At 31.7% G+C, this 12,849-nt stretch overlaps 1 protein-coding gene across 1 annotated transcript; it reads left to right on the top strand.

The window, feature by feature from the left end:
- The first annotated feature begins 1,961 nt into the window (after window positions 1-1,961).
- Window positions 1,962-10,572, top strand: LOC111405436 (serine carboxypeptidase-like). Its single transcript, XM_023034314.1, has 9 exons — window positions 1,962-2,339; window positions 3,817-3,985; window positions 5,963-6,082; window positions 7,830-7,973; window positions 8,047-8,197; window positions 8,448-8,536; window positions 8,938-9,196; window positions 10,088-10,221; window positions 10,302-10,572. The coding sequence occupies exons 1-9, from the start codon at window positions 2,020-2,022 to the stop codon at window positions 10,434-10,436; spliced, it is 1,521 nt and encodes a 506-aa protein (XP_022890082.1). The 5' UTR covers window positions 1,962-2,019; the 3' UTR covers window positions 10,437-10,572.
- The last annotated feature ends 2,277 nt before the right edge of the window (window positions 10,573-12,849 follow it).

Here is a 12,849-nt window from a genome sequence, read left to right as displayed (position 1 = left end):
TCAATTTTGACTTCAAGGGTTCTTTAATTTTGTTTAAAAACTGTTCTGAAATTATGCAATTTTGGGTTCGCTTTTTATATAAACATCTTCAGTTTTTTGTCTTCTTTGAGGTTTTGTAATTTGTAATTCTTCCCTTTTCGCCACTTCAAACAAAATCCCATTTCTCCAATCACCAAATTTGATTTTGTGTATCTTGCACACACTCCCATTTCAAGATCAATTTGCTTGGTCACCAGTTGAATGTCAAAGATGGTCTACCTCCATTACCATCAACTGAGGTCCATATTATGACCTGAACACGGATCTTGTTCACCAACCATTTCTCTTGACTGCATTTTTGAACAAGTTGGGCTCAGACCATTGAGCATATCAGTGAATTGCCCTCCACTTGATTCAGTACAATAAGTTTTGAAACCGGCCACCTTAAATTTATGCCTTCAGTGGAAACGATTTAGTGATTACAGCTGTAGTAGAAGTGGATGCTAATGGTCCAGACACGATCGTCGTGGAGGCAGTGGAGGAGGCGCTAAGTGTATTGGGTGGTTGTTTCGGGAAGAAGAGGTGGAGGAGGAGGAGATGCGGCTAGTGATCTTCCTAGAGCCGCCGCCGGTCAGTAACTCCAGCAGTTCTTGCAGAAGTGAAGCGGTTGAGTAATGGAGGTCTGTCACCTCTGCGTTTGCGAAATAAGGATTTCATCCTCACGATTTCAATTGAGGCGTTTTGTGATTTAATGAGTTGGCATTTGAGTTCTGAATTGGAGATATTTAATTGGCCACATGTATATTTCGTTATCCACGTAGACTATGGGTAGTAACGGAAGTTGCTCGGTGAATAACGGAGTGCAATTTCATAAAGTTCAGTGAGTAATTTAATGCAAGTTAAAGTACAATTAGTGAAACACGACTCTGTCTAAAGTTTAGTGTGTATTCAAACAATTAACTCCAGTACAAAAGGTTCACATAAGGATGCGATTGTCAAAAATAAAAAATGAGTCCTGAATTCGCAAGGAGCCAATATAATAGGAACCACTTTTGCAAAAAACGAAAGCCCATATAAACTGTAAAGCCCCCATTTTGTAGAAATTATTTAAAATTAATTTTTTTCTCAAAATTGTTTTCAATCACAGAGTCTGTCAATAAAATTATTTTACACTTGGACCATAATTTTTTCCTACATTTAGCCATACATTCTTAGTGTGTGTTTGAGCCACATTATTTTTAAAGAATGTATATTGAAATAGTATATTGACGGAGAATGTGTGGTTAAAAAATAAATAAAAGTTTTGAATTTGTGTGTAATATTATTTTATTGAAAAACGTGTGATTGAAATGAAACAATGTAATTTTTTTTTTAAAAATAATGAATCTCAAACAGGGTCTTAATACATACATACATATAAATAAATAAATAAATAAATATATATATATATAGATATATTCAAAATTTTTTACATCAAACGGACTCAAAATCATTATTTAACAAGTAATTTAACTTACCTTCTAACTTAACCAACCATGCTAAATTTGACCGTTGTTTGAGTCTCATTCTTTAAAAAAATGAATATTTCAATAGACTTTTAACGTCATTTCAACTACATATTCTTTAATAAAATAATATTATATGTAAATTCAAAATAGTTCCTTATTTTTTAACCACATATTTCACATCAATATTCTATTCAAAAATTCATTCTTTTCCCAAAATGGGGCTCAAACACGGGCTTGGACGAATTGCTTTTTCCTTTTATGAACAGCAATATTAGCTTCTAATTTTGACTAATAGAAAAACAATATATTCTTTTTATCTATTATTCTTCGACAATAATTAAATTGAAATGAAAATTAAAGTTGAGGGACTTTACGGAAACAAAAATTAGTTGGGAACTGGACTTTTCCGAAACAAAAACTAGATGGCTCTCAACTTTGGCGAAAGTTTATCAACAATTTATTTAATCCAGATATCCAATTTGCACGTCTACTGTCCAAGTATCCCGCACTCCCCACTCTCTGGCTTCGCTGTATGAAAATGAGGAAAAATTCTGATTCTTCGACACCTGTTGCTCTTTTCATTCTATTTCTCATTTCACCTCTCTCTTCAGTCACTGCTTTACTTCAGCTGCCTATTAGCCCATCGAATCAGGCTGAGAAATTGATCCGTGAGCTCAATTTGTTCCCCAAGGAATCAATCAATATCGTACATGATCGTAATTTCTCCAATAGACCCAAAATTGTGGAGAAGGCGTTCAAGCTCCCCCACTTGATCGATACTGCTGGAGTTTCACTCCAAGACCTTGGCCATCATGCTGGATACTATCAGATTCAACACTCGCATGCTGCTAGGTGCTGTAACTGAAAAGAACCCTACATCTAGCAGCCTTTTTGTTCTTATTATTAATTTTTTCAATGTTTGGTTATTGATATTCCATTTTCCGTTGTTGCTCCTTTTTAGGGGGGCAAGTTTACATATTTCTAACTTAGCAGTGCTTTCTCCCTTTCTTTCGGCAAGTTTACTATTCCTTTTTTTTTTTTAAATAATAATAATTAATGGTCCTTTCAATTAGTAGTCTTTTTAAAAATGTTGTTTACTCTTGAAAAATTGTCTATTTAATCTTATTTGAGTACGAGGAATATCACTCGAGAAAACTTCCGTCCAGATTGATCTCGGGTGACTTCTTTTGGGCAATTGACCATTTTATCTATCATAGTACTACTTTATGTTATGTTATTTGTTCGAACTACAGACTTTTCATAGTTATAGTTTTTTTTCCAGTTTGATAAATGTTAATTTGTTTGTTCGAACTATGGACTTTTCGAAGTTATAGTTTATTTCCAATTTGATATGTTAGGTATATTAATCTGAGAAAAAGGCCAAGTCAACTTTGACATGAAAGTTGGACTAAATTATCTTTTTATTTGTTTTTGTGATAATTTGATGTTTCTTACTTATAGATGTTGTAAAAGCTACAGTCCAGTACTTACTGCATTTTATAGAGTATTATACGCTGATCTCCATGGTCTTATCTAGTTCTCGTGGATTATTTTATTTTATTTTAAATTGCACTTGCTTTTTTAATGGGTTTGTATCTATTTTCATAGACCAAGCATTTTGCCATCCGGTTATTTTGTGCCTAGTACATGTGGATTTATAGCATACTTGAACTGAGAAATCAATTAAGATCATTTTTACCTGCTGCCTTCTCAGTATTTTAGTGAGAAAAAATTGTTAAGCTGCTGTCTTCCATCTGAAAAAAATAAAAATAAATAAATAAATAATAATAATAATAATAATAATAATAATAATAATAATAATAAATATTATATTATTATTATTATTATTCTGGGAAGGAATACTTTGTTTTGGATAATCTTCTCAGGCAAAATGAGTTGATTTTACTGGCCAATAATGATTGATGATTTTCATTTTCTTTGCACATGGCAGCAGCCAATGCATATTATTGAATAATTATGGTTGTGATCAGAATGGAAGTTTTTAATTTAGCCCCTGTTTGGTGGATATTCTTTAATACTCATTGTCAACCACACATTCTCCCAATATAATAACTTTGCACGTGAACCCATATCTTTTCCATACTTTTTAATCACACGTTCTCCAAATGGCTTTTCAGTTTTCACAATATATTCTCAAAAAATACATCAAACAGGCTCTTATTTGGCTCAGTATAAACATATTGTTCCCTCCCCTGAAATATTTTTAATCTGCTCTTTCTTATTTGATAGCTTCCATATACCTTCTTGAGTCTCACCCTCGCCTTACACGGTGTCTGGACTGGTGCTAAACTACTGTTAATGGTTGCAGAATGTTTTACTTTTTCTTCGAATCACGTAACAGCAAGGAGGACCCTGTTGTTATCTGGTTGACTGGAGGGCCAGGCTGTAGCAGTGAGATGGCACTTTTCTATGAAAATGGACCTTTCAGTATTGCCAATAATTTGTCTCTTGAGTGGAATGAGTATGGATGGGACAAGGTGATTTTTATTTTCCTGCTGGAAATGAGCATTTATTTCTAAGTACTATGAAATTAATTGACCAGAAGTTAGTGTCTGGATGAATTCAGTTGTGTATTTGAGGTGTACTTGTTATATATTCATTCATTTTTTTGGTTTGCATCCCCAGTTTTTGATTAAAAGGTCTTTATACATGCAAATAATATCTCTGTTTCTATTTTTTTATGTACTATATATATGCTTCTCATGTTGTTAGAAATGTATTCCATAATCATCACTTTAATTTGAATGAGAATCGGCATTACCAACTCCTAGGTGCCTTCATTCTTGATGTGTTCAAGGGATTGTCATAGTGATATGTGGGTTTATTTCTTGATAATAAGAGTTTAGACTTTATTCTCACTCCCTGCGTTATACTGTAAAGCCTCTAGAGAAAAAAGGAGAAAAAACAGGGAGCATTAGCTTATTACATGTTTAGTCTATTATGCACTTTGGAATCCACTGTGTTTGTCTGTTGGAAAGACTTCAATTAAATATTACTTGGAAAGTCAAGAGTATTAAACATGGGGATAGCCTAGATGGCCTACCCTTGTTCATTTTGGCCGCTTATTTTAGTTAAGATCAGATATGTGGTTTTATGAGTTCAGTCAATTTCTGTTCATATTAATATGATTTTTCAGAATATTAAAATCGAAGTTTTTGACTATATCTGATGATGATTAAACTGCTGTGAAATGTGCAAATAAATAGATGGTTTTATGAGTTCATTCAGTTTCTGTTCATATTAATATGATTTTTCAGAATATTAAAATCAAAGTTTTTGACTATATCTGATGATGATTAAACTGCTGTGAAATGTGCAAATAAATAGGCTTTTTATCTCATAATGTTATCTACCAGCAGAGGGTAGCAAAATCGGCACAGTGGGTTCTCTTATAGTTGTCTTTGGGAATGAAATGATGTGGACCGGGGAGAGGGGATTGAAATGCAAAAATGATCACTTTAAAGAATAAGAGATTAAGAGAGAGAATTTGAAAATCACATCTCCTTTTTGCAAGGATTCTGTGGCACTAACTAATGAAATTTTAATATTTAATGAACTAGTACTGTAAAGAATAGACAAATTGATAAGCTACTGAACTTTTCTGGTACAGGAACACTTAAAATTTAGGAACTCAGAATATTTGATGAGTTCCAACAATTAGTCTTATTAGGGCTATATATTAGAACCAAACAATATTTCTTAACTATATTAACATAATGAATGATTGCAAGTGCATGATTCTCGAGTATGTTAATATCAAAATATATCAATATAGAGATTCATTTGAATATAAATATTATAATTTATAACTGGTGTTCAAGATCTTTATTGAGCGCATGCATTTATGTGTTTTCCTTTCTCTCAGTGGCTACCTTCCTTGCCATGTTCTTTATTTTCACCTTTCTTTTAGCGTGCCTTTCATGTTGAATACTAATTTTAAAAAGTTTGACCTCGTTATTATGATTTTATCACAGTATTTCTAACTATACTTTATAATCTTAGATCTTTTTTAGTGGAATTTATCTCTGTATCTTCTTTATCTACACAAAAAAATGTCATTGATGGTACTTGCCTTGGATAATCAAAGTGTTGAATCTCATAATCTAGTTTTGTAAGAGCCAGCCAAATAAGGTTATTGTTATTTATGGTTGTGCCGACTTTGTCTAAATGGAAACTTCCTATTTATTAGATATTGTTCAATTTCAAAGAGAGTTGTTAAATGTGTTCGACAGGTGTTAAAACTAAAAATTACTGACAGTAACCTGACATGCTTAAGCTTTGGATTGGTGCTTTGATTGATTGATAGTTGCAGGACCTTCTAGTTTAAATGCTGAATTAGGCCCTTGGACCATTGATATGTCGTTTATAAGATTAAACTTCACATGATGGTTACTCTCATGATAACATTTTTCTTCGTGAAGAAAACTAATATCTTTCCTATGATTATTCTGTAGGTGTCGAATATTTTGTTTGTTGACCAGCCTATTGGGACTGGCTTTAGCTATAGCACCGACATACGTGACATTCGCTACAATGAAAAGGGTGTTAGCAATGATCTATACGATTTTCTGCAGGTTAGTTTCATTGTCTTCTTTTGTTTCCATCTGGTTTGCTGGTTTGGAGGAATTTAGAGTGCCTTGTTATTAACAATTGAAACTATAAGAAGTAAATTTAAATTAACACAAGTAATGGTGGAGGGGAAGAAAACAATAAGTAAAAGAGTGAAGTATGCTGACCTCCCATGAGGATGTGATGGCAGACTTTTCCATCAATAGGTAACCAACTACTTTAAGATGTTGATATGACATTCTACTAGGTAACCATTTACCATTTTCATTCTATCATACTTCTTATTTATTCATTTTAGTCCTTCTTCAGCTGTTGGAAGCTTTTGTGTTTTGAGCAGCCTGCTATGGCATTAGTTATGTACTCATGTGATATAATTGTTGATATTCACTTCTCTGTCAGTCCTAAAGGACTGTCTGGTTTGAATTGGCATAGAGATTAAGGGGGCACAATATAAATAACATGTTCTCCTTCATACTGAATAATTTTTCTAAAACTACTCTCTTATTTTCTGGGCACTCTAGACGTTTTGGTGAAAAAATTGAAGTGCCATTGATTACTTTCTTTATTTTTGACAATGGAAAGGTATTTTGGATCAATTAAAGTTGAACCCAGTCAGTCTTTTTGGGATGAATGGAGTTGATGTAGGATGCAACAAAGGAACAAGATTGAGAAAAGAAAGAGGAAGAGACTGTAGAAAGAGAAGAGGAGGGATAGAAGAGAGAGAATATCCATTTACTTTATATCAAACTTGTGTGTATTTCAATGCATAAGCCCCCTTTATATAGGGTTTAACTATTACTAATTGAAGTAGGAAAATATTAGGAATTCTATTAAATCAAACCTTAATTATGTTTTCTAAAGTAAGCATCTGATTTGGAAACTAAATTAAGTACTATATCTTCCAAGATTTTCATCATTTTTAAAACCCAAGGCACATACATTTTCTACTTGGCCCATTATCCTTGCTGCACTCAATCTCACTGTATCACAGTGCAAAGACCCTCCCACCTTTCTTCCTGTTCGTGGTTCGAGCAACATGACTCTTTTTTATACACTCAAAAATCTAAACAAGCAAGTACACGTGGGAACATACATAACCATTATCAAACTATCACATCCCCCGTTAAGCACTTACTATTATTCGCCCACCTCCTGAAACAAACAATCACTCGTGGTTGTTCTGAAGTGCTTTGTATTAAATAAACATTGTCCAAGGAACTTGTTTGTAATTGAATGGTCATATGTCCTGTGGAGGGAGAAGTGTTGGTTAATGATTAAGCTCTAATCTTGTTCATCATATAAAGCATCAGTTGGCGACTTGACGCAATGCAATTTTTGAAGAATAAAAAATATATAAAATCGAAAGAGCTATGGGAAATTAGGAATGTTAACAGTAATTAAAGACTCTACTCAACATGCTGTCTTGGTTTTTCTCATAGGAAAACCAAAAAGTTCATAGGTTTATATGTAAAAATGGAAAATAAAGATGGGCAGTTTATGGAGCAGGCCCCTAATGGTTTCATTGCAGAATACTTTCTGGAAACAGATTTCACTTCTTGAATGCAACTTATATTGATGCTATAGAGATATTTTTATGTATTTTTTCTCCACTTCTTTTCAATTTAAAGTGTTTTGGAAAATCAATGTTCTGGAAAAAAGAATTTAGAGGATTCCTCTAGCTGATTGTTTCTCTCATAATTGATTATACGTTTTTCAGCCAAGTGAATGCTGACTGGGGCAATTTTTATATAGGCATTTTTTAAGGAGCATCCTGAGCTTGCAAAAAATGATTTTTACATAACCGGAGAGTCATATGCCGGGCACTACATTCCTGCTTTCGCTGCTCGAGTTCACCAAGGGAACAAAGCAAAAGAAGGAATACGTGTAAATCTGAAGGTTGTTCCCTGATGTGTTATGCGGTGGGAATTTATGATTATGTTACTTTATCTTACATGAGGTGGTTATACAGGGATTTGCTATTGGAAATGGATTAACTGATCCAGGAATCCAATATGCTGCTTATACTGATTATGCTTTGGGCATGGGAATCATTACACAGTCTGCTCATGATCGTATCAACAAGATCCTTCCATTGTGTGAATTGGCAATTAAGCTATGTGGTACGACTGCATATTATTTTTCTTTTAATATTTTTGCTCATTCTCCAGAATCCACTTTTAAGATCTTTGTCTAGCTCATTTTTTCTTCAGGACTTCTATATTTTGTAGTTGGAAATTATATGCAGTTTTTACCCAATTTTGGTGGTAAATTAGTTGGAGGTCTTAATTACATTTTCGAGCACTATGAACTACTATTTTTCAGTGCTGAATCTGCTGTTAGCTTAAATTCACACCATTGTTCTTTTTTCAGGCACTGACGGGACAATCTCTTGCTTGGCTGCCTATCTTGTTTGCAATACCATATTCACTTCTATCCTAGCACGTGTTGGCGATATGAACGTAAGTAGTAAAACCCATGTCCATTTATTTTGATGGTTGGGGTTGAAATACGCAGAAGGGTTGTTTGAGACACCATTTGTGCCTGCTACCGGGCCACCGGAACATAGTGAAGCATATAAATTAAATAAAAGTTATATGCTGCAGGTTAGCATCACTTCAATGATATTATGGAGTTTGTCTTATTAAAAAATAATAATAATAAAAAGAAGAGAGGATATTATGGAGTTTGCATTAAATAAATTAAGTGATGACATGATATAGTTTAGGATCATTGGGTCTCAAGCAAATGATGTATAAGTTGCATATTTAAACAAGAAATGGTGGTTTAAAGTCTTTCTGAATGGAGAAGATTGTGACAGGATTTGGTAAAGTTAATCTGTGGTTGATGTTTTCACTTGTAGTATTATGATATTAGAAAGAAGTGTGAAGGCAGCCTCTGCTATGACTTCTCAAACTTGGAGAAGTTTCTCAACCAGAAATCTGTCAGGGATGTGCTTGGAGTCGGGGATATAGATTTTGTGTCATGTAGTCCTATTGTGTACGTGGCCATGCTTATGGACTGGATGAGAAATCTTGAAGTCGGTATTCCTGCTCTTCTCGAGGATGGAGTCAAGTTGCTTGTATATGCTGGAGAATACGATCTTATATGTAATTGGCTTGGTGAGTTCTTTATTTGTTTTTTAGACATTCTTTTAACCTGCATTGAAGTTTGCTGCCTATTATATTATTTTGGATATGGAAATTTGAAGTCTCGGCCTCCAAGCTTTTCCAAATAAAACACCCTAATCCATAATCATTTTTTTTGCCTTTTAGGTCCTCGTACCTTCATCTTTGGTGTATGCTGGTCTTCACTAATTAGAAACCATCAAGTTTCAGATAATTTGTAACAAGCTTTGCACCTGATGACTCATCTGAGGGTTATTTTCGTCTAACCCACTCATTTCCCTAAAAAAGAAAAAAACATTTTAAAAATGTGAAAACAAAAGACTCAAAAGACTTAAAAGGTCAAAAATCCTATGCTTTATCGCCGTGTTTGGCACACCGGAGTAGGCTGTATAAAGAATTTAGTATAAAATTATAATGAATATCATAACATAGATGGTATTATAATGGATTAAGGTGGATAGTATCAATTAATTTTTTGTTCAAAGAATGTCATTTGCCATATCTTCCTTATTCGGCCTAAATCCACCTCCAACCTCCGTATTATGTTATATGGTTTAATAAATGAATACCTTTTGAATGGAAAATTAAGAAACAATAACCACCTTAGTCCACCATAATACAATCTTCTAATATTATCCATTATAATTTTATACTAAATTTCATATATTTCCTAATCCGGTGTGCGAAATGTTGTCTACTTGTGTGAAAGTTTGTGGACTGTGGCTGCAAAATCCCTCTCAGATATTGTATTCCATATACAGTCTATCCAGTGTTCCAAATGTAGTCTATTTGTGAAAGTTTATGGACCATGCATATATTTTTCAATGTTCAACTTGCATTTGTTTGATATTGTATTTAGCATATCATCTCCTGATAATCGAGCAGGTAACTCAAGATGGGTTCATGCTATGGAATGGAGTGATAAGGAAGAGTTTGTAGCATCTTCTGAAGTTCCTTTTGAAGTTGATGGCTCTGAAGCAGGATTGTTGAAAAGCCACGGGCCTCTTAGTTTCTTGAAGGTATGTTTCTCTCTCGACGTTTCAATTATGTTTCCTTAATTGTTTGTGAAGCATGAATCATCGCGTTTGATGGCAAATAGGTCCACGATGCTGGACACATGGTTCCCATGGATCAACCCAAAGCTGCCCTTGAGATGTTGAAGAGATGGATGCAGGGCTCTCTTTCTGAATCCAAATCCTCTGTCAACTCTGAAAATTTGGTTTCTTCAATGTAATCAGAATCCTCTTGACTCAAGAGAACTTTGTCTCTTCAATGCGATCACACTGAACAATGGTTGTAAATATGTAAAAAGAAATCCTTTGATTTATAATAATAATAATAAAATAAAGGGTAATTATATTTTCACTACAGATTTTGTTTATAGCACCACATTTTAATTGTATTTGAAGTTTTCAATATTTGTTCTTATCACATTATTATGTTTTTAACTCTTTTTTATTGTATTCATATAATCAACCTTTCATTAATTAACATGTTTTGTCCTTGACGATGGTTTTTAGTAGAAATAATTGGTTAGCATGCTTTGAAATTAGGAAAAAGTATTTTGTCATTTTTTTTTTTTTAATCTAAAAGTATAAAGGGAAAATAAGTCTTTTTGTGTCTTAATATATTTGTTTGGATGGAATTTGTCATTAGAAATATATATGCTAATTAATAGAAAGTCGATGTAAAAAATATGAAATTTTTCTAAGTTCACGTTTGGCCTTCATTGAAATTATAATTCATTTTTTTTTATTAACTGTACATTTCTTAATAAAATAATATTACATGTAAACTCAAAGATTATTATTATTATTATTATTTTATTAACTACATGTTATTCGAAAAACACAATTCTAAAAATTATAATCTCAAATAATAGGGCCAAACGGGAGCTATGCTATACATATGATAATAAATAAAAATTAGAGACCTTTAATAAAATTAAATTATAGTGCAACAAGTAGGTTTTTGTCTCAATACAACAACTCTTATGTAAATGCTTCTTTATTTGTTCAATTCTAAATATGTTTTCAAATGGTTTTAACCGAGTTTTTTGGAATGGTGCGATTCCATTTATCGATTATTTAAATTTCAAAACTAATTAATAACTTCTACATTTTAATCTTAAGAATTTTAAAAAGTTACCATTTTGCACTACTTTTGGTCAATATCTTCGAATTTCGAAATATTTCTCTGTTTCCCCAACTAAAGAATTTTTCTTTCAATTGGACCCTTTAGCTCTCTGTGCTTGATAAAATTTGTTTTCCTTCTAGAAAATTAAAAATTATATATTCTTAAAATTTCCATGTCGCCAGAATCTAAGACGGGATATACATGAAAATGGCCCAAATAGTATATAACCTTTTCCAAAATAACCTTTGACTTTTTTAGAAATTTGAAACTACCCAAAATATCCTTGGAAAAATTAACAACCAACCCTTTATATAATAAAAAGTTTCTTTTTTAGTCCTTAAAAAATCTAACAAATAATTTTTCTAAAAATTTGTAAAAATTATTAATGAATAATTATAAAATGGAAAAGCCCAAATATAAGAGAGGACCATATAATATAAAAAAGGTTGTTAAAAATAAAAAAGAAATTAAATTTGAAAAAGAAATTGATAAGATAGGATATCAAGAACAATTATATGCATCACAAGAAATATTAAAATGTTTTAAAGAAAACTTATTAGAAAATTTCGCTAAAGGAATTGTAAGGTCAATAATCATAAAAGATATACAAGATATAATAGATAAATTGGAAAAAAGAAAGAAAAGTATCTCAAAATATGAAATACCTTTTGGAACAGACATAGATATGATAACAGATATTGATATTATAAATCCTCAAACATTATTAGACTTTGAAAAATTACTTAAAAATTTATGAGATTAAAATTTTTGATATTTTGATTATTAGATTATTAGATTTTTGTTCGCTCATAGTAGCACCCATAGAGTTGATATCAGAGCCATAGAGATCATGGAAATCTTAAAAATAAATAATTATTATCAATGTATTGAAGAAAAAGGATGTTATATATTTTACAACCCTATCCCTAATAAACTAAAAATAATAACATTATATATAACTAGGAATTTACCTAGAGAAATAAAGGAACAAATATTACATAAATTAATTATAGGATTTATCAAAGATAGACGTACATATGAAATAATTTGTGAAATATTTGAAAATGAGTTGTATTATAAAGAAATATATGAATCATCATAAAATATAATGGAAAAAACTAAAAATATTTTAGATAGAAAGTTAGAAAGAATAAGATTAATAAATAATAAAATTTTAGATGAATTATTAATACCTGGAGAAATAACTAAAACTCAAGAAAAACAGATATTAAAATTAAAACAAGAAAGATATAAAGAAAAAGCAAGATATTATGAAAAATTAAAAGAACTGACAAGTATTGAATTTATAAAACAAAAGTATGATAAAATGATAAAAGAATGTAAAAATGCTGAGTGTGTAGTATTTTATTATTGTCAATCAAAAAATAGATAAAATGTCAATCAGCGAACATATGGAAGAATTAAAGCATTTAATAAGAATTTTAATTAATGATGTACAAGAAATTAAGAATGAAATAAAGGAAGCTAGAAATGATATAAATATATTGAAA

This window comes from Olea europaea, chromosome 12 (genome assembly GCF_002742605.1).
Source record: "Olea europaea var. sylvestris chromosome 12, O_europaea_v1, whole genome shotgun sequence".
Lineage (NCBI taxonomy): Eukaryota > Viridiplantae > Streptophyta > Magnoliopsida > Lamiales > Oleaceae > Olea > Olea europaea.
The sequence above is the reverse complement of the archived record's forward strand: the minus strand, read 5'-3'. Positions and strand labels throughout refer to the sequence as shown.